Source organism: Monomorium pharaonis, chromosome 6 (genome assembly GCF_013373865.1).
Source record: "Monomorium pharaonis isolate MP-MQ-018 chromosome 6, ASM1337386v2, whole genome shotgun sequence".
Taxonomy (NCBI): Eukaryota; Metazoa; Arthropoda; class Insecta; order Hymenoptera; family Formicidae; genus Monomorium; species Monomorium pharaonis.
Window position 1 is genome coordinate 15,922,341 of NC_050472.1, and position 23,618 is coordinate 15,945,958.

At 31.7% G+C, this 23,618-nt stretch overlaps 2 protein-coding genes across 10 annotated transcripts in view; one reads left to right on the forward strand and one right to left on the reverse strand.

Annotated features, from left to right (window-relative positions):
* LOC105839063 (ATP-citrate synthase) overlaps positions 1–23,618 on the reverse strand; it is an 83,949-nt gene that overhangs the window by 49,760 nt on the left and 10,571 nt on the right. For 7 of the 9 annotated variants that reach the window (XM_036287851.1, XM_036287844.1, XM_036287849.1 and 4 more), the window contains 4 exons: positions 9,152–9,506; positions 4,926–5,119; positions 4,541–4,851; positions 1,515–1,833 (listed from right to left, as the gene is read on the reverse strand). In XM_036287851.1, coding sequence (XP_036143744.1) covers positions 1,515–1,833; positions 4,541–4,851; positions 4,926–5,119; positions 9,152–9,493 — 1,166 coding nt within the window. In that variant the 5' untranslated portion in view covers positions 9,494–9,506. Of the gene's footprint in view, positions 1–1,514; positions 1,834–4,540; positions 4,852–4,925; positions 5,120–9,151; positions 9,507–14,684; positions 14,708–22,269; positions 22,494–23,618 lie in introns of those variants that run through there. The other 2 variants (XM_036287847.1, XM_036287848.1) reach the window with 2 other exon arrangements.
* Positions 14,954–16,051, forward strand: LOC105832716. Its single transcript, XM_012673901.1, has 3 exons — positions 14,954–15,265; positions 15,371–15,475; positions 15,698–16,051. The coding sequence occupies exons 1-3, from the start codon at positions 14,954–14,956 to the stop codon at positions 16,049–16,051; spliced, it is 771 nt and encodes a 256-aa protein (XP_012529355.1).

Here is a 23,618-nt window from a genome sequence, read left to right on the forward strand (position 1 = left end):
TACTAATTTGCCGTTATTTTGTGCTTAACAAGATTTCTTGTTCCTGCCATAAATTTATTGTCATGTCGTGTAGCAAGGTTTGCTGTTATTTACTTAAATTTTGCATTTTATCGTGTCGGAACAAATCTTGTAATTTCTCTACGTAATATTTATGTACAAGTCTTTCTCTGTTATTTGCAACATCGTGTGACGAAAACTTTTGCCGTAAATTTGCTCGAAACTTTTAGAAGAGAAAGCAACAGACAATTGTCATAAAATTGTTGTCAAAATTGAAACAATTCTTGCTGTAAAGCTTTCACGATATGTGATTTTAACAGGCCTGGCTAGCTGGGAACATTAAATATAAATACCAGCTTTTAATTTCAAAATATTGACTGCAGTGCGCCCATACAACTTTTATAAAAAAAACTGTTGTTCTTTAATATAAGAATGAAATAAAAGAGATTATAATACAAAGCAGATGATTTTATCGTATAAGATGCTTTACACTACAAAATGCATGATATCCAAACAAAATTATCTTCTTAAAAAAGATAAAAAAGGGCGCCAAGTGTGTGTATGCTCCTCTAAAAAAATACATCTTATAACTAAGATAAAACTTCATCTAATTTAACCTAAGTAATATCACAAACGTTCTTATTCCAACCAAAATGTAACTTTAATTATTATTTCAAATGAAGAATTGCGCGCGCGCGCGCACGCACACACACATTAATTGTTTAAAATACGTAAATTTATTTAACATTTTGTGAAATTTTTAATTAATGTACTCGCCATCTTAAAATTTATTAATTCATTCATTAAAATCCATGGTCAAACCAGCATAACTCAATATAATAAAAAAAGAACAAAAATAAAAAACATTTCTGACATAAAAAGCACTTTGCAAAAATCAATTTTGCAACTAATTATTAAAATATTGTTTATAATATTGTTATATATAAATTTGTTTATAATAAACTAATTATTATAAACAAATTATTCAAAATTTATTATATTAACAATGATTAACAATGATATTTAGCAATCTCAGAAACATTATTAACCCTCTGTCTGTATACTTATTTTCACTAACCAGTCCGTACACTGACTCCTTTTTTGCCTCTTTTTCACAATGTTAAATACATGCAAAAAATCTAAAAAAATTCCTAATTACTCTTAAGTGATTATATTTTAAATTTTAATAATTACTTTGGTCATTTGTTAAAGGGCAGCCAAGCTCCGTTTATCACCAGTCTTGTGGTTGTACAAAAATGAAAAATTTCCTTTTGAGGTTCCCTTTTGGGGTCAGTGTACAGGCGGATGGTTAAACAATAAAATAAACCTAATACAATCTAAGTATTTAATTACAAGTTGTATGATCTATTAAATTCATTATTTAAGAAATTCTGACGTTAACTATTCAGCAAACTCAAAAAACGTTATATATAAATTACTATATTGAAATTATATATAGAAATATTATTTTAAAATTTCACACTCAAGAAATTAACTAATAAAAAAATCTTCCTTACCTTAAGCCCTCTTGATAATTAGGTCCAGCTCTTCTTACGAAAATTCTTATATCATGCTCCACTAATTTAGGCTGATATTCTTGAAGAGCTTTAACAATGCCTTTAAATGTTGCAGCTACATTTGTAAAATTAGCAATTCCTCCTCCTATGATAAGTACTTTTCCATCAGGATGCTTTGCTTTTGTCATCAAACTCAATATAGTTTTTGCATATTCGTAAGTTTGTTGTTCACTAGGAGCGCCAGAATATTCACCATAATTGGCCAATTCATCAGCTGCTCCCAAGTCACAAATTGTATCGGAATATATCACAGATGCACCTATAAAAATTAATTTAATATGATTATTACAAAAAAAAACATCAAATACTGTAAAAAAAAGATGGAATTGCAAAAGAATAATTCCACACAGCATGTAATATTACAGTCTCGGATAACCATTTCTGCTGTGACAAATGTTGGCAACAGATTCTGTTGCCAAAAAGGCAGCAAATGAGAAACATAACTTGTCATTGCAAACACCACTAGCAGATATTCAGTAAATATTTAGCAACGTCTGTCATCAGTATACATGACAAAATAATAGTGAACTGCGAACAGATTTATTAAAAGTATTGATGACAGATTGACGACAAACATCAAAGTGCAAACAATGTCAACAAATTGCCTGTAGAAATGCAACAACATTTGTGCATCAATGTGCGCGCGACAGATTGATACTAGAAACGCAGCAGATCTGTCGAAATGTCAAATTAGCAATAAAAAGTGCGGCACCGTTGATAGACGGCCTACTCTCTCAGGAGTAAAATGCAGCCAGCTTGCTACATAAAGACTACTCGCAGTACGACTAAGGTAAGCAAAAATTTCCTTCCTTCGCTGCGCCTGCGGAGGTGTCCGATGTAGCAGAGGACCGCCACATTATACTTTTATAATACAGGACTGATAGTATTTTCATTTCTTTGGAGTGACATTTAACTCCAAGAAATTTAGTGAAATTAATTGCACCTAGAATAGATGATATACCTGCGATATGAAGGAAGAAAATAAATAGGTCAATTAAGGCTCCCTTATAAAAAATATTAGATGCTAAGAAGGAAGTGGGGTAAATTATTCAATCTGTTCCTACTCCTGAATTAATAAATCTTCCCAGGCGATTGCTTACGTCAATTCTTAAATAAAATTATAATTGTGAAAACGAAAAGATTCAACAAATCTGTCACCAATCTGTCATCATTTATGAATACAGATCTACTGCATATTTGGCGCAAATCTGCTGTGAGTTTACGTTGCAACATCTGTTCTCAATTTGCTGCGTGAATTTGTCATTGTACTGCTAGTGACAGATCTGCTCTGGTTTTGCACTCAATTTGATATCAGGATTTGATGACAATTTTTGCTTGCAATTAGGGCGCACTCGAGGACACAGTAGGCAATGATTTTGGCAGCCTGATTCCGCGAAAAATTTTTAGCAATCTGCTAACAATTTGACAGCAAATGGTTAGCTAGGAGTAATACTGTAGTAATGTTACAAAATTTCTGTCATATTACATAACAATGTATAATATTACTGCAATATTATATTAATGTTTTTACAATATTATAAATATTTCTACGATATTGTGACCATATTATAGTAATATTATGGCAATTTGTAAGTAATGTATGTATTAATCCTTCTAGATCACACTGAGTGATTCACATCCGTTATCATTTTTAAATAGCTGTATTTATAAAATTATCAAAGATATGGTAACAAAAAATTAATAGATAAACTTGAATGTTTAAAAAATGTATTGTAATATTTTTTAAACATTCAAGTTTATCTATTAATTTTTTGTTTTAGATTTTTAAGCAAAAATCTAACGTTAGTGCTTAAAAAAATTCTTAAATCTTGCAACATTAGTTTTTACAAAATAAATCCTAATTTTTTACATTTTCAATATTTTTAGCTAAAAATTTAGACTTTTATCGTTCAAGTCTTGTACTTTAAAAAAAAATTAATAAATCTGACTTTCTTTAAAATTTTGTTACCATAAAGAGTATTTATACATTGGGTGGCTACCACCCTACCTTGTCTTCAGACGTTTGCTAAAAACGAACTACTATGACTTTCAGTTACAAAATAGTACAAGAGCACAGTTGGAACCTTTAATTATCACTAGAAGGCATTTCTAGTATTATGTTTTCTTAGATCAGAAAGATATAACATATTAAATTTAAGCAATGGATGGTGACCATCCATAATGACCTCAAAGGATTAATGTTGCAATAATATTTGTAATATTCGTGCAATATTATAATAATATATTTTTAATATCATGCATATCTTTTTAAATAAAAAAAATATCTGTAATCTGTAAAAATTCGCAATAAAATTTCAATAATTTTTAATATGTCTTAGCAAACACAATACATAGAAAAAACTGGAAGGAAGATTAATACTATAGGAAGATAAATAATAATGGATAAGAACAATGTATCAACAATATATGGCCACTTTTCTCAATCAGCCTTAGCTGAATGGCTGGACATTCCATGCTGTACAAAATTATCATGCTACCCTCTTTTCATGGCTATTTCGCCAGAAATATCAAAAAAATCTAGAAATTTTGAAACATCCCAATTTCAACCGTACTAAATAAACTCTATTTGACATACTCTTCTTGGTTCTTTTAATTGATCAATTAATCAATTAAAATATTCTTTGACTAAAAGCACCCTTCGATTTTTCCTCAAAATATACTATGTATTTTGTCATATATATTTATACAATTTTGCAGTAATTTCAAAATCATATGTCTGTATTATACATATGTTACAGAAATACTACATCGTCTATTATAAATTAAATTTTAATATCTTTATAATGCAACATTACTTAATATTAATTTGTCGTAATTTATCATAATATAATATTTCTATCAAAAAATTGTATTATAATATTACTGTAATACTGTAATTACTGACATATGATATATTCTCTATGTGGGGAATGCAAGTTATTGTATAAATGATCACATCTACAAACCACCACCAGCAACCATAGTCCATATACGACCGTTTGGATTAAGAATCGTCAACTTTAAACTGGCGCCGGATTTAGCATCTAGGTCAGCTATATAGGCTTCCTCTGGATAAGCATCTCTTCCAAATGGCGGTGGATAATCGATTTCTCCCCAATCTGGTTTACATATAAAATCTGCCGTCGTGTCTAATTTGGCCGCAAGGTCGAGAATATAAATTGCAGTATCTGTTACCACTAGTGGATTGATCTCCAAATATGTAAAATATAAATTAACGTAGAGCTTATAAAGAGATTCTATGCATTCAGCGATCACCCTACAATAAAAAAAAGGATGGTACAAAAAGCTAAAATATCGATAATATTATTTAAGATAATTAAATATCATTACATTTTTTTATCGTCCATCACATTTATCAAAAGTCTATTGATCAATATAGATCGATCGGGTATCTGACCACCGATTGGTATATCTAATTTTAAAGCTTTTGCATCCACATCGCCAATATCAATACCTCCTTGGTGATGAAATAATATTGTATCAGCTTTGCGATGAGAATAGATACAGACATAAGCTTCTTCTTCCTGTAAACATAAATATACATCTATATAAATAAAAATGTAAATGTTTGTTTCTCATCTAAGATCTCCGTAAGTTTTTCACCGATTGCTTTGAAATTTTGACACAACGTTGCATTCGAAAAAAGTGGTTAGTCCGGCGAACCGGACTAATCAATCCTTATGTATTTTGACCCACTGAATCCGAATTAAAGGTCAGAATTGCAAAGTTAGCTCACATTTCCCAATCTTACAAAAAAAATTTTTTTAATGACTAACCACTTTTTTGTGCCTGTGTTATTAGCATATCTTGTTTTCTAACAATGTAAAAGCCATTTAAAAATTCATTAACAAAAAAAATTTAGGATCTCTGTCAAGTTATTTTTATATAGTAATTATTGTACAAATACGTATACTCTACATTATACATGTTATATATACTATATACACGCACGAACGCACGCACGCACGCACGCACGCACGCACGCACGCACGCACGCACACACACACACACCACACACATATACATGTATACATATATATATATATATATATATATATATATATATATATATCCTAATACTATAAGTTTTTGAAATGTTAATTAAAAAAAAATTGTCTTAACCTTATAATTAACTTAATAAATTAATAAATTTTATAAATATTTAAAAAATGTTACTTAATAATATTGCTGTCTTAATATTATTAAAATAGTTCAAAAACATTTATTAGATATTATTTAAATGTTATTAAACATTTAAATAAACGTTATGACATAACGTTTGATAAACATTTTAAAAATGACGTAATAATATTGTTGTAATATTATTAAAATATTTACAAAATATTTATTATGTTCTTTAAATGTTATTAAACGTTATGACATAATGTCTGATAAACATTTTTTAAATATTACTTAACAATATTACTGTTCTAATATTATAAAGATATGCTAAAAACATGAGAAACGTGTGTTTTTAATGTTATTAAACATTATTATGTAATTTTATAAATATTCTTAAAATATTTAATATCTAAATATTTCTAAATAATTTTACAGTATATAAAATTAGAATATTTTTCATGTGTTTATAATACAAATTTTTATCGTATAGATTGTTCAATTTTTATATTTTGCTCGTACATATTTATATTTATGTGTTATATACGCATATATCGGGCAAAATAATTACGTATTTTTTAAAATATGACTTTGGTTCTTTGTCTTTGGTCTAGGAATCCGTTTTGTCTGTTGAATATTGCTTGCTAATCATGTGTTTGTCACGTGTTTGTATTGCAACGTTTATGTAATATTGTAATTAATAATGTTATAATTACACTAACTTTGTTATTAATTTAATGTTATCATAAGACACGGTAGTGTCTCGCGCCAAGTAAACGCGCAGCGCAAGACCGCCCCATGTATTACACGCAAAAGTACGCGACTTGCGAGCAACTGAGATTATCAGATCTCAATAACGACTGAACGATCAAGTTCTAACTAGACTCAATCGAAAGTTTGGGTTTGATTTGTATAAGAAAACTGGAGATATTGTCACGCAAAGACCGAATTTAAAATTTTTCATTTAAATATGTCGTCGTCACTTTTTATTCTTTGTCCAGTACATGAAATTAACACTAGAGGGCATTAATATTTATCTGTAACTAGTGTCCCTTGAATATAGAGTCTGACCAGTTCCCTTAAAATGGCGTTTTAGTAGATCCGATGAGAAGTGCGCGTTCGTAATCGAATATATGCTTTGACGTTAGCAGACGAGTTCGCGACGAGTTTCACATGATATATAAAGTTGACAAAAGTAATATAGGGAAAGAAGCTCTACGGAAAATTACAAAGCATGCAGTATCAGGAAGTTATATAGTAGTAAAAAATTTCACTATACTTTTAGTAAATTTTACTAAATTTACTAAAAGTATAATAAATTATCAATACATATAATAATTTTTTATTGCAAAAATATATAATATTTTAAATAAGATGCTTAATACTACAAAATGCGTAATATCCAAACAAAATTACCTTTTTTAAAAAAAGGTAAAAAAGGCGCCAAGTGTGTGCGCCCCTAAAAAAATTATTATATTAGGTAAATTGTCTTACTGTCCTATTGTTTTATTGTCTTCTACACAAATAATGATATAAAGCAAATGCACCAATTATAAGAATATTTATACACATTTTATTTATTATAATTTTTTATTAAAATATTTAATAATAAACAAACTTGATGATCAAATAATTGAATGATTAAAATCAACTAACGAGATTATAGTGAAGCAAAAACTTGGCGTGCCCAGATCGTTAAAACGCAATGAACCATTAATGTTAAACAATAAAAATATGAAAATTATTTGTAGAAATAAAATAATAAAAAAATGATAACCCATCAAAAATTTTACAAAAAAAATATGTCAAGTACATAAACGCATTCAAAAATGAGATAAGATCAATACAATTGGACAAGTATATTTGAAAAAGACTTAGAAAAATCTTATAAAATCTATTAAAAAATTATTTAAATTATTGTACAAATAAAATAATAAAAATAATAATGCATCAAAAATTTTACATAAACACATTTAAAAATGGAACGAGATCAATTAGCTAAATATATTTGATAAAAAGACTTAGAAAAATCTTACAAAATCTATCAAAAAATTATTTAAAAAATGGAAATGTTATTAATAATAACAGATAACAAAGCAAAAACTCCCGTTAGTTGATCCCGTTAGTTGATTTTAATCATTTAATTATTTGATCATCAAGTCCGTTTATTATTAAATATTTTAATAAAAAATTATAATAAATAAATTTTGTATAAATATTCTTATAATTGGCGCATTTACTTTATATCATTATTTGTGTAGAGAAGACGATAAAACAATAGGACAGTAAGACAATTTACTCAATATAATAGTTTTTTTTTAGGGGCGCACATTTGGCGCCTTTTTTTACCTTTTTTAAAAAAAGGTAAATAACACCTTGGCGGAAAAAATTTTTACGAATATCTAAAAATATTTAATAAAAATAAAAATTTATAGAATTTTTTATTTTATATAAATATTATTTTTTATAAAAATTTACAAAAAAACTACAAATTACTATTTTCTATCAAGATTTTATAATTATAATTTATAATTAATATATTTTATAATTTAATAGTTTTAACTTTATCAGAAGAACAGAGTAAAAACCTGTTTTTATAAGTTTTTATAAGTTATTCAACATATTATTTCGCATATGTAAAATCAGTTAAAAAACTGTAAATTTATTTATAAATATATTTTTTAAACAAGTGAAAGAATATAGTGATTAAGAACTAGCCCCATTAAAAAAAAATTATTTAACTACAAGTTTCATTTTTCTGTCTCTTTTAATCTATAACTAATCTATAACAAATATGTATTCATGAGCATAAAATATTCATAGATCATCACGAAGTGTTAAGTTGCGTAGAGTCTTTGAAGTCAAGCAACGTCGACGGTAATTCACAGTTGGATGGGTGACTCTTTTTCTGAAGCAATGCCAAATGCGACTATGGTGGGGTAACCGTGCTTGTTGAGAAACAACGTAAATTTAATTTTTTTCTTACATTATAATTATGTTATTTCAACATTTTCATAATGTTATTTTAACATTTTCGCAATGTTAAAAAATATTAATGTAATATTATTTACAACAATATTGCAAATGTTATTTGAATATTACCAAAACCTCCAAATTGAAGCCAAAGTTTGTTCATAATAATGTTGTATCATTATGAACAAACTTTGGCTTCAATTTGGTGATGTTGTATCAACGTTAAAACACTTGGGAACGTTACTATGTTAGTAAATAACTTTATAATAACGTTGCAGCAATAATGTTTTGTTTACTGGGTACTATATAGACTCTATAATACTGTATTAATAAATATAATTATTATAACTAAATGATATATAAAATAAATTTATTCATTCAAATTGCTATTGTTTTATAAAAATAAATCTTAGAAATCTTTAGGTGCACTATACATAGAAAAACAATAATGTGAAAAACCTTACCGGTTTATGGGGTATAAACGGCTCAATTATAAATGTTTTTAATTTTCCGATCGTTTTTCCAATGCGTTGATCCTTGTTCATGTGCTGCTCAATCCATTTTTGTACCGTGACCAAATCCGCATTTACTTTGATTAATCCGAGTTTTCCTCGTCGCTTAATTAATTGATCCGGTTTAACAACCAATTTTTCCGTTTTGAGCCATGGATATTCGTTGATGATATCGATCCAATTTGTGTTTTCCGTAATAGATACAAATCTACATTTTGCTGTTTTTGTCCCAACGGGAAGTTTACGATTAATCAAATCCTTTCCAGTTGCTTCTCGAATTGCCTTCGCTGCCATTGTCTAGAAATTTCTGTTAACAAAGTAATAAATAAATCACAATTAAAATTTATAGTATTATTTGTTTCGTTTTGCTATTACCCAGACAGTACGAAATTAAGTCGTAAAGTCTTTAGGTGTCGTTTACAAAATATCTTTGAGATATCTTTAAGATATCTTCCCAAACAACATAAATCGTCTAAAAGCGTCTATAGGATATTTTAAGGATATTTTTCGTTTTAAGAATGTTCTTTGCATAAACTGTACTGTCGATATGTTATGACTGCGTTCAGGAGGTTGTTTGCACAATTTTTATCTAAGATTGTTTAAGCAGACGCTTTTTGGCGCTATGAAGGCGATAATAACGTCATGGCTGAAGTAAGGCTACGTCATTAACGTTACTTTGCGCTATCTTTTCCGAGATAGATTAACAACTTATTGATACTTTTTGGTGCATTTTCTTTTTGAAAGGTGTCAAACAATTATTAGAATAGAAACAAATATTATATTTGAATATTTAAAAAAAAAGTTAATAAATTAAGAAATAAAAAAAGCAAATATACTTCAAAAATGTAACACAAATCGAAATTTATTTTTTAGATTAAACCGGCATAAATTATATAATAAATAACCTCTTACTGTAAGCAAACAATTCAACATTTTTATTGTACTATAATATACACAGTTTTGAAGATAAATTAAATAATTCATTATTATTTAAAATGTAACTTAAATTTTTTGTTTCTTTATCGAGATACTTCTTCCATTTTTAATTTTGTAGTCATGCAATTTTTTTATATCAAAAGGCACGGTATGGTAGTGTCTCGCGTCAAGTGTACGCGCGCGGATTCCGTTATCAGATTCTCTCACGACTAAATCGATTAATTTCTAAATAGACTTAATAGATAGCTTGCATCCGTTTTATATCACAAAAGTGTTATTTTTTCGCTACGTGACTTACAAGCAAAAATATCGCAATTTAAAGTTTCGCATCAAAAGTAAAAATATTTTTGGTAATTGTTTAGAATCGTGGCTTTTCCCAATTGAGGTTTTTTTTGCAGGTTTCTTTGTAAAAATCTTTGTTGTGACTTTGACAGTGATAATCAATCAGGGGAGGCCGAAAAATATGTAACTTACTAATTTTTTTAGCCATTTTGATAAATATGCATAATTAGGACCTATACAAGAAATCAATTAAAAGGTAGTAGATCTTGTGTATTTTTACTCCCTAAATCCAAAACTGTTTTTAGAATTAGGGGGTCGTTTGTATTTTCTAAGATATCGTCATAAAAACAACAAAAAAATGGTAAATATTGTGTTTAACAAAGTACACATACACACACATAACACACACACACACACACACACACACACACACAATATATTCTCAAAAAACGCGTGGGCGAGGACTTTCACCCCCTCCCAAAATTTTTCTTAATTCTAACCCAACCAATTTTATGTCGCTATTTGGATAGTACGAAAACATTGGAAACGAACAGCGTATATATCGTTTAGCGTGGAAAGTCGCAAACCCATGTGGTACAGTACAAGCATGGATGTCATTTACTTTACGTTCAAGTTTATTAATATTACAGTAAAAGTGCCGAATGGGTTTATTTCGTGTAAAAAGTCAATGAAAGGCCAAAAACTAAGAAAAATGGTGAGCTCAAGTATTCAATTTTTCAATTGTATTTAATTAAACGACGTCCACGGTTGTACTGTACCACATGGATTTGCAATTTTTTATGTGAAACAAGATCCATGCTGTTCGTTTTCAATATTTTCGCATTATTCAAATAGCGATATAAAATTGGTTGAGTTAGAGTTAGGAAAAATTACGGTGAGGGAGTGCAGGAGGAGAAGCTCCGCTTCTCTCCCGCCCACGCGTTTTCTGAGAATATATTCTCTTTCCACACAAAATATTGTGTGGAAATTTTGTGTAACATAACAGAAATTGTTATTTCTCAACAAAGTATTTTCTTCGTACTTTTGCGCATTTCTGTTCAGGGCACCCTTACCAACGGGATGGGTGCGGGAGGAGGAGGCCGAAAACCCCTCCCCTCTTGCACGTGTGTGTGTGCGCGTGCGCGCGCGTGCGTGTGTGTTGTTCTATTTTTTCAATATTTTTCAAACTTCTTTTGTTAATAACTCTTTAACGAATAATGACCGCCGATTAAAGAAAAGTTACTCAGGGTCATATCCCTGATAACATGATATGTGAAAGACATTGAAATCAAGGGTGGCTCCGTATAAATAAATAATTACCAAATATTTTTGTTTTGTAACGTGGCAGTTCCGTTGTCACGACGAGCAGCGTCCCTCCCCCGTCACAGGTTGCGAGTTCGCGCCGAACGGAGAAGCGGGAACGAATCGGGAAATCACCCAAAGGAATCGCGACGAATATGGAATAAATAGGTTAAACATGTTAAAATTTTTTCGGTAACACGGCGAACGCCTCACCGCGCGAGCAACAAAGAGTTCGGTGAAGAGGAAGCGGCGAGTGCGGAAGGAGGGGCGCGCCAGCAGAATTTTGCGGAACCGCCTGGCAACGGCCAACAGCGGGGGACCACCGAAGAGACGAGGCGAGCGGCGAGGCGCGAACGAGTGCACCGAGCATCGGAAAAGCTGGGGCCGTCGTATGGAAAATCGGCGCCCCGGCTGATAACCGAACGGAAAGCCTGGAGACGGCGTGGAAGTCGAGGACGCGAGTGTGCCCCCGCGGGATGCAGGACCCTCCCGCAAAAGGAGGAAGGCGGCAGGGGTCGCTGAGGCGCCGGAGGTTGCCGGCGGAAAAATTCTATCTTCGCGGGGGGCCCATAGGGCACCCGGGAGAATGAGAGCGCAGGACTGCTCGCCCTGCAGTGATTGGGGCAACGTGATGCGCGAGGACTAGCGCGCAACCCTTAGTGGGTGTTCGCGGCATCAATCGCGGACCGACCGCAATCCCCCCGTGCTTTTGCGTGCGTGCTCGCGACCAGAGAGATCGTTCTGTACTCCCGCTGAAAAAAGGGCCAGTATCGGTGGCGGCGAGCGAGCCCGAGCGCATGTGACGCATGTGACGGTCTTTCACGTTTTGGCTTATTAACTTTTATTTTCCGTTCTTACATTCATTTTCTTTCTTTTAATAAACTTTATTTTTGTTAATATCATCGACATTTGATTCTCTGTTGCGTTCCGCGCTCTCGTGTAGCATATGCCCCTTTCTTAGACCTTGCCCCTTTGCCGTTCATAAAGTGAGCTAGCCGTCTTTTCGTGTATTAAGGCCGTTTTTAGTGAATTTCGCAAGTTGACATGCCCTCGAGCACGTCTGGCGCCCAATCAGGTTGGCCGAGATTCGCGCGCGAAGAGTTAGGTCCTTAGCAGAATGGCTGACTTACAATCTTAAGACATGTTTTATGGTTTAAGCCTTATGTCTTGAAGCAACGCACAATAACTGTCTTGTGTCTTATGGCAATATCAAAAACGACAAAAAGAGGCAAAAAATATTGCCATTAAGACATAAGACACAAGACAGTTATTGTACGTTGCTTCAATACATAACGCTTAAACCATAAAACATGTCTCAAGATTGTAAGTTAGCCATTCTGCTGAGGCCCTTAGGTAGGCACGCAGGCCGTTTCGGACGGCGGCATTTCATCGTCGTCTCGGTCTATCGTAGTTGTCGCTCTTTTTTGCTCGCGGCTTTTCCCCGCGTGAAAGAAAAAATCATGACAGTTTATACCAAATATATTTATAGAAATTGTTTCCGCCAGGATGTTATTATAACATTAAATCAATAATAAAATTAATGTAACATTATTAATTATAAATTTTCACATCAAACCGTTAAAAAAGAACAATTACGACACGTGGAAGACACAAGTGCAAGCCCTGCTAATCAAAAACATGATTGCGTCCTTAGAGCACACGCTTTCAATGCAACCAAGGCTGGTTTAGTGTGTGGGACCTTTTTGATTCTCCAATAATAAAATCTAAATTAATTTAATAATTTTACATACATAAATTAAAATATTCTTCATGTGTTTATAATACAAATTAAATGTTATTATATAAATTATTAAGTTTTTATATTTTGCTCGTACATTTAATTATATTCATTTGTTATATACGCATATATTACCGTCTATTAATCATAGATAGGGGTACGTAGATAGGACAGCGGCCAGACCGACCGCTGGTGCCGACGCAATAACCGCATGGATTAGTGTCGATTTCAAGGCCTAATCCTTTCAATTGCACCCGAGGAGCTAAAAAACATCAAGAGTTGCACGACTTCCAAAGAAGTTTTGGATAAACTAAAGACGTACGAGTCACAAGGTCCGGCGAGGAAAACCATGTTGCTCAAGAAGCTCGTACGGCAAAAGATGGAGGACGGTGTAGACATACGCACGCACCAAGCAGACTTCTTCGACGTCGTCGGAAATATAGAACTCAATATCGACAAAGAATTAATTTCCATCCTTTTACTGTATAGCATTCCGGATTGCTATAAGCCGTTTAAAGTGGCAATCAAGGCAAAAGACAATATTCTTGAACTAAAAGCTGTCAAGGTAAAAATGATCGAAGAATACGAATCGCGGAAGCGTAGAGACAACGGTGCAACAAATGCCATGTTTATGTCACGAGATAAAACTGGGAAGTCGAAGAGACACTCTGAACAGCGCGGACGCGACAAACAAAAATAAAAACGCGAATGTCAAGTACTATAAGTGTGAAAAGACGAGACCTCTCGCGAAAGTGCCAAAAAAAGCAGACTAAGCAGACAAAAGAATCAACCGGCGACTCGACAAATTGTGCGGAAGTTACCATGTGTGCGCGCGTGGACACACATCACGAGACAGCGTTCGGTGGCTTCGCGAATGATATAAAAAGCACAAATAATGCATAGATTCGGGCGCAACATCGCACATGTCGAACGATGTAACTAAATTCAGTGACATACGCTGACAACTAAAACGGTAACAAATCCGCGGTAAATCTCGCGAAATCGACGAAAAGTCGCGGTAAAGGAACGTTGCGACTAAATATTGGTGATAAAACAAACGTCACATTAAAAGACACGTTACTCGTTCCAGATCTCCGAACAAACTTAATGTCCGTGGCAAAGATTATGAACAACGAGATCGAAGTAATCTTTCAAAAAACAAAAGCTGTTGTAATAGACGTGCACGGAAATACCATTATGGTCACGGAACACAAAAACAATTTGTACCTTGTACTGGAAGCGAGGGAAGCCGCGAGCGTCGCGAGAACCAGAAGTGCTAAGAAGAATCCATGGCAAGATCTACACAAAAAATTCGGACACTGAAATATGAAAGACCTGAAAAGCATGATGAAAAACAAAAGGATGCACTCGACAGATATCAAATGTAATGAAGAGTTGCAAAAATGTGAGGTGTGTGTGAGTGGAAAGTTAACGCGCGCGCCATTCTCAACATCAACTTCAAATGCATTAAAGCTGATACGGATATATGCGGGCCAATGAGAGTGCCATCTCTAGCAGGATCAAGATACTTCGTGACATTCGTTGATGATAAAACACGATACTGTAAAGTTGTGTTCATAGCTCAAAAGAGCAAGATCTTTGAAAAATCTAAGGCTTACAAGGCAAAAGTCAAGAAGCAAACGGGGTTAACAATTAAAACTCTAAGGTCCGATAACGATCGCGAATATCTCAGCAACAAATTCAGGAATTTCTTCGAGAAGGAGAAAATAGTGCACCAGCTTACCACTGAGTACACGCCGGAACAAAACGGTGTAGCAGAGCGCTTCAATCGGACACTAGTCAAAACGGCAAGATGCATGTTAATCTAGGTGGGCTTACCAGGTAGTAATTTTAAACAAAATTTTAAGCCGAGGCCATATTAACGCCTATATAAGGAATCGGTGTCCATGCAGAACGTTGAATGGGAACTTTACCCTACACGGCTTAGATCGAAAAGAAGCCAACAGCGTATCACCTCCAGCCGTTTGGGAAAGTGGCACATGTACTCGATAAAAGTGGTAAATGCTAAAAATTCGACCCAAAAACGAACATATGCATATTCATTGGCTATTCACCTACTTCCAAAGCATACAGGATGTAGGATTCAAAATCCCGTAAAGGATTAAAAAGCCGCGACGTGTCGTTTCTAGACGAGTTCCCAGCAAATAAAAATATCGAAAGCGACAAAGATACCGGAGAAATTATAAATAACGACATTCTGTTACTGATATGTGCAAAAGAATAAGTTTACACAAATGTCGGCCCGGTACAAAAAAACAGATGTCATTTCTGATGGCGAGAACTCAATTGACGACTTCTACAGCGTCGACTCGGTTAAAGAAGAACAACCCAGCGACTCGGACATCTTAGGATTCGTCCCAGCGCCAACTTTCATAAGGGATGGCCATCCAAGGAGGCCAAAGAAAGTGCTACGCAGAGTCACAATCAAAACTTCAAAAGAGCAGCCAAATAATGTTAAACTAAACACGGCTATCTCTAAAGACGAATTAGATAAGGTAATTGCCTCGAACACGGAGAAAAACCCCAAAACAAAGAATTCGCTGGTGTTAAAAAAATCTGTTTTACTACAATGAAGAATTAAGAATCATGTCAAATTGCCTAGCGACAGACACTTTCGAATAAGCCTTTGTTAGCCCATGCATTGTTTACTTAAGAAATTTCAACACATCTCTATCTTTTCGACCTCACGTGCATGTTCGAACATGAATTATTGCAACCGGCTGCGATCCTTAAACATTGCAAGCCCTTCCACTATTTATTCTACTAGCGACAGTATGTCGCTTACGTCAATCCACGCAATTTTTATCAGCCAATCAAATACATAAGAAAAGAGTGAAGATTAGAATGTAGAGTGGGAACAGAGGTCACGACAGAAAATTCGGCGACTTCTCTAGCGTTAGTCTTTCGGATGTATTTTACATGTTCGGACGCTTCAGTCAAATCAAGTATTTCAGCTTCTCACTCGCATCTATCTTTTCGGGAAACCCTCGGTCGCGAAGTCGCTATAGACCTGTGTTTAGCGTACGGAGTGCAACAACTAAGTTTCATTACAACAACTGTTTGCTGCCATCCCGAACGAAATTCATTTCACGGAAGGAAGCGACTACCTGCCGCAGCCACCTGAGAAAGCAGCCTCCCTGCCGTGCTGGGTCAAAAACCGACAGTATCAACAGCTGTGTCTCACGATCGACAATACAGGAAAGTCCTCCCTCACTTTTACAATTCAGGTCATTCTAACCAAAGTAACAAATCACAAAATTTGCGTGAGACTACTCTGCATTCGCAGATCTTAGATAACCCGCGTCCCGGGGCCCTCTTGAGAACGAATCGCCTCCAGAACTGACAAATCTGCTGTAGTTTCACCTTGTGTACGCATCACGCTACCGAGCATCCGCAGATTTAAATTTACCCGCGTCCTGAGGCCCTTTTGGGGTCAAATCGCCTCAGGACTAATCTGCGGAACATATCTCAATCATCGTTATCAAGCGTCCGCATATCTTAGTTCACCCGCGTCCTGAAGCCCTCTTCAAAACAAATCGCTTCAGGACTGACTTGCCGGACATACTTAAATTATAGAAGCTTGCGAGAATAACGGGCTCGCGAGAGAGCGTAACATCAAAACCTTTGTAAAACGATCTTTTTACTTCTCGTTGAATACTACTTATCGTACGATTGCGATTACGTCTCGACTAATATTCGGACAAATCGTCGTTCACAGCGGAAGCCTCACCTTCGAGCGACCAAACCAGGCTCTAACTACGAAATCCTTGACAGAAATATTTACGACCTTCTACGACTGTTGTTTTAGACCGATTCCTGTTTATTGTTAAAAAAAGTTTAAAATACATTTATTTCTTCACCAAGCAATTGTGTTTCCTTTTCTTGTCCGCACGCCGGGGCCTTCTTTCATTTTCGTCTTTGCGTGGTTATTCACGCGATAACAGCCAGATTGACTAACTTCGACCCAAAAAGCGCCAAGATCGCCCTGGCTACACCTAAAGCAGATGAATAGAGAGCTGCAATGAGAAACGAGTTCAACGCGCTCATAAAAGATAAGACCTGAACCGTCGACAATCGACCAAAAAATCGAAAGATTATCGGCTGTCAATAGGTTTTGCGTTGATGGTTCAATTGAACGTCAAAAAGCCCGATTAGTGACAAAAGAATTCGCGCAATACATTGATTTTGACAAAACATTTGCCCCCGTAGCTCGGCCCGAATCAATAAGGCTCATTATGGCTCTCACGGTTAAAAAAGGACTGGAACTTCACCAGTTTAACTTTGTTAGCGCGTACCCAAACAGTGAAATAGAAGAGCTATACATGGAAATACCCGACCACTGACCAAATATTCTAAGTGAGACAAAGCTATAAAAAATTCCAAAAAACAAGGTATTCAAGTTGAAAAAGTATTGTACGGATTGAAGCAATCCGGACGCCAATGGTTCACCAAGCTCAATAAAAAATTGAAGTCCGTGGAGTTCAAACAATCTAAAGCCGATAACTGCGTGTATATGCTGCGTGTATATGCTGCAAGATAGAAACGAATCTCAATCGTGGTAATATACGTCGATGATGTCATCATCGCTGCAAGCAATCCTGAAAAGATGAACGAGATCAAAAAACAATTATCTAGCTTCGAAATGAAGGATCTTGGAAAAATTCACCTTGAAATTCTTGTCTTAGAATACGATTTATTCAAACCAACGACAGTATCACTATGGATCAAGAAAAATATACCGAGGAAGTACTTGAGAAATTTAATATGACTGAATGCAAAGCTGTATCAATCCCAATCACCACATCCGTAAAATTGTCAAAAGAAATGTGTCCAAAAAACGACATCGACTGCAAAGAAATGTCAAAAATACCATATCAAAATTTGATCAAATCTCTTATGTATCTCGCAGTATCAACTCGTCCTGACATCGTTCATGCCGTCAGTGCCTTAAGACAGTACAACGCAAACTACGGACCTGAGCATTGGAAAGCAGCAAAGTGTGTTCTTTGGTATCTTCATGGAATGAAGTATGCTAAATTGGTATTCAAGAAAACAAACGAACCCCTAATTGGATTCGCTGATGCAGATTGGGGAACTGATGTAAACTACCGACGTTTTTACACAGACTACGTATTCAAAATGGCAAACGCAGCAATTAGTTGAATGTCGCACAAACAAAAGTCCGTGACGATGTCAAGTACTGAAGCCGAGCATGTTGTAACATTTAAAAAACATTAAGAAATGTTTTTAGTATATTTTAATAATATTAGTACAGCAATATTATTCAGTAATATTTTAAAAATATTTATCAAACGTTATGTCATAACATTTAAAAACATTTAAATAACATCTAATAAACGTTTTTAAAATATTTTAACATTAAGACAGCAATATTATCAAATAACATTTTAACCATATTTATAAAACATTAAGTTATAATGTTAAAAAATTTCTCTAAAATTAACGTTTCAAAAACGTTAATCAATGTTTCTTGCTTACTGTTATAATTTCGATTCATGTAAAATAACAAACTTATGTATTTTTAAAGTATTTTAAGAAGATTTTACGAAAAAAAGCGAGAAAATCGAAAATATTTCGGTTATATGTATACAATTTTTCCGTCTTTTGACCGCAATATTAAATCCGCCATGTTAAATTTTTAAAAAACTCCAATGGGATGTGAAAGAGCAGATATCTATTCCACGATTTATCCCTATTGCAATAATTCTCCGAAACATTTTCGCATCCAAAATATGAAATTTTTAGAATAAAATGTCGAAAAATATTGCCCTTTTTGGAAAAATAGACCACAACTTTTTTACTCGCTTTATACTTCAATTATGATATCATTCAAAAGAAGAGGTTTCAGACTATCGAAAACGCTATGTTGAGTTTTTTTTTCTATGACGTCTATGTAAAAAGTTTGAGCGTTGAACGTGGAGAAAAAATAGTAAACATTTGGTCCTAAATGGATTAAGGTTGAAATGGAAAGTAAGAAGATAATACGAGAAACACAGGCAGAATTTAAAAGTAAAAGAAGTATAATAGATAATATCATTATGAACTACGTAGCAAACAGAGAGATAAAGAAAAACAGGGAACATTTGTCTTGTTTCAGATTTAAGCGCAGTTTTCGATAAGATAAACTGCAGAAATAAATTGAAAAGGATAATGCAAAAAAAACTGTATAAGCCCACAACTAAAGAATAGAATAATAAGATTTACAAGGAAACGAAAAATATAGTTAGAATAGATGGAAAGATGTCAGAAGGATTTTTGGACGTCAAAAGAAGAAAGAAATTAAATAAAAAAATTAGACAGTAGTCCACTGAATCCAATATCATTTACGTTATACATAGAAGACTTAAAAAAACATGTAAAGAGAGAACAAGTAGGAGGAATCATGATAGATAGGAAGAAAATTTAGTTACTAGTATATGCGGTTAATATAGTATTATTAGCAAAAGAGCCAAAAAAAAATTGAAAGAAATGATAAATACAATTAAATTATATTTTGAGAAAAGTTAAAGAACGATGTCCAAAAATAGATAAAATTTACCCATAAAGCATTTGCATGAAATCAGTTTACGTTTTTTGACCTGCTAAACTCGAATATGACACTTAAAATTGTCTGAAGTCCGTGAAACTTTGTGAAAATACAGTTTTTTCGCATAAAATTCTTACTTTGAAAAAAATATTACAGTATATTTTGGACATTTTTTCTTGCTTCTGAAATAGCGATGGGTTATTTCGATAAGTTTAAATTATAAAGTATAAATTACGAGTTTAAAAACGAAAGTGTTTCATTATGCAAAATGCACTGAAATAGTTGGAACTATGCAAGAACTGTCGGAAACTGTCAAAAAATAGAATCTGTCAGCACACCGTACGTCTCGTAGATGTTGTGCTAGGGTCGGCTTAAATAAATAATTAAGATTAATTAATTAACGGAATTCTTTGCGAAATGTGACAAAATAGTTAAGAATTATAGAACTCTTTAAAAACTATTAAAAAATACAATAAGTTTTTTTTAACTTGAAGTGTCACGAGAGGTTAACACCTTTACTTTTTTTTTTTTTTTTTTTTTTTTTTTTAAATTAATTCGGTAGAAGCTATTGATATAAAACTATCAGGAACTGTAGAACTATTGTAAAACAAGCTAGAACTTCTAAGAAATAATTAATTTTTACGATTTGGTGTGCTGCATGAACTTAGTGCACCATATTTTTGATTCAATTTTTTTATATTTAATTAACCGAATTATTGAAAATTCTTACAGAAAATTTTAGAACTATTCAAAAGAATACTAGAACTCTAATGATCTTTTGGATTTTTAAATATGGTGTGCCAAGTTTACGGGAATCCAAAGCCATTGCACAGCGTTGCGCATACACCAAAATGATTTTTTTTTACTATGTTGCATTACTTGAAAAAATTGAGCAAAAATATATGTTATAGAAGATATTCTGGGCAATATTCATGATTCATAAAAAAAATTTTTGGAAGTTGTGTTTTTGATTCATACCAACTATATTTAACTAAAAAATTTTTTCATAAAAAAATTTTTTAATTCCTATTTTTTATCAAAAAATTGTTTAATTGTTTGGGAAAATTGTCTCATTGATATTTATAACATTTTTTTTTTTATCAAGCCGTTTTTGAGGAAATTGACTTTTTTAATTTTTCTTTCCCTCCATATCTCCTAACACAATAAAGATATCAAGTTATTATTTAAGGAAATTTTATATCACACTGATATAATGTGAACTTATGGCATGAATTTGAATCCGATATCTACGGGAGCAGATTTTACATGCTTATTCCGCTAGGTCCTTTTTTAATTGCTTTAAAATCAAACTTAAACATTAATCAACTAAATTTTTAATCAAAAAAATAAATTAAAATAAATTATATGTAATTGACAAATTCAACTAATTAATTAAACATAATTATTTTCTCTTAAAAATAAATTATTAATTATTAGTTTTAATCATTAATATACATAACATTAATTAGTATAAAAATTAAAAAATTGATAAAATAATTTATGACTAATATTAATGTGAATATCTTTTAAATATGACAAGCACAGTTTTTAAGTTCGTAATTTTTTATTAAAATTATAAATATAATAATAAATATAATTTTTGAAATAAATATAAATTAATGATTACCAACAGATTTTTCCAATCTATTTAATTTATTCTAATAATTGGTAATTAAATCAATTGTGATGCTTATCATTAATTTATCAATTAGTTAACAAAAACGTAATCAATTAATTAATTTTACTAATGGATTATAATAATCGTGATTATATTTTTAATCAATTATTTGATTAATAAGTTAATCGATTAATATTCAAAATTTTCAGCATACATTGTTCATAAAAGATCATTAAAAAATAATTCAATATTACTTTTTGCCTTTTTATCAAATGTAAAATAGTTAAAGTAAACAATCTAGATGTAAAAGTTTATATATCCATTAAAAAAATATTAATTTAATAAAATTTCTCAACTTGATTAAATTTTTTCAGTTCAAGTATTTGTACATTAAACTTAAATATGTAAAATACTTAAATTTTAGTTCAAATATTTATATTTTAACTGAAGTACACACACAGACACACACACAAATATTTAAAAAAATTTGCCAAATTAACAACTCCTTTCTCACTGTGTAGCACATAAGTTGCAATACATGATCTTAGCAAACTAAATTACCTAAGATTATTTATATCGTTACTATCGACATTAAATTCAAGAAAAAAATATTAATGTTCATATACCTCCAAAAGTGTTTGACGTAAATGTTACACTTCCTGCTATTATTTGCGGCAACTAACTGAACGTTCAATGTGACACTACAGCGATATTTAACATCTTGTCTCCACGTGATATCGCGAGATATCGTACGATTCGATGAAGATGTTTTTATGTAATCTCTTTCTCACTCCATATTTTATATATACTTACAGATATATCAACAAATACATAGAAAAAATTAGTATCAAAAAAAAATTAATACATTCTAATTAACGCAATTATTAGATTTTAATTATATAATAATCCCAGGAAAAATGGTTCATATACATATATCCCATATAAAACGTGTTCTTCTCCTCTTTCCGCGCAAAACACACATACACACACGCACACACACACACACACACACACACATTCTTCAATTCTTTGTATAATTTTTGTCTATATTTATAAACAAAAATAATAAGAAAATAATTAGAAAAATAATTTGTATAATTTTTTTTACAAAAATTAAAAATTATGTTATTCAATATTGAATATATTATTATAAATTATTATATATAAAATACCTAGATAACACACAATATTTATAAAATATTTACAAAATATTTATAATATTTATTTAAACATTTTATAATGTTCAATATAAATATATATACATTTTATAAATGTATATATATTTATCAAATATTCTATAAATATTTTTGTGTTCTTAAATTTGACAGCTCATAAAAATTTATTATAAATATTAAAAAAATATTTATGAAATATTTATAAATATTAATAAAATATAACTACAATTCTTTACTTTTTATTTATCATAAATATTATATAAAATATTTAGTCTATATTAAAAAAAAAATAAAAGTAACAATTTCCTTTAAACAAAATTATTTTAAAACACAACAAAGTATTTTTGTAAATAATTTTTTTTGTAAATAAATTCTTGTAAATAAATTCTCCTTTTTGTATTTTTTTTTATTAATAGCAATATTATAAAAAATGCAAATATATTTATTGACATGCCAAAGATAAAATTTTGCCAATAAATGTTAATATATTAAATAATGTATGTGTGTTTTCAGAAATTAATGTTATTCCCTTATATGTTTATAAAGATTTTTTCATGTATATAAAATATGTATAAAATATTAATATATTTTTAAAAATAAATAAAAATAAATGTTTATAAATATTTATCATAAATATTGTGTGCTGTTTGGGTAATTTATTTAATCAACACATTTAAATTTCTCCAAAACTGAAATATTAAAGTCTCGTTTTAAAGTTACATAATCGAGGCAGTGTCATTGATTTCACCTTGAATATTTGTATAAAGGTCACGTAAAGGTTACTTTAAATTTCTTAAATA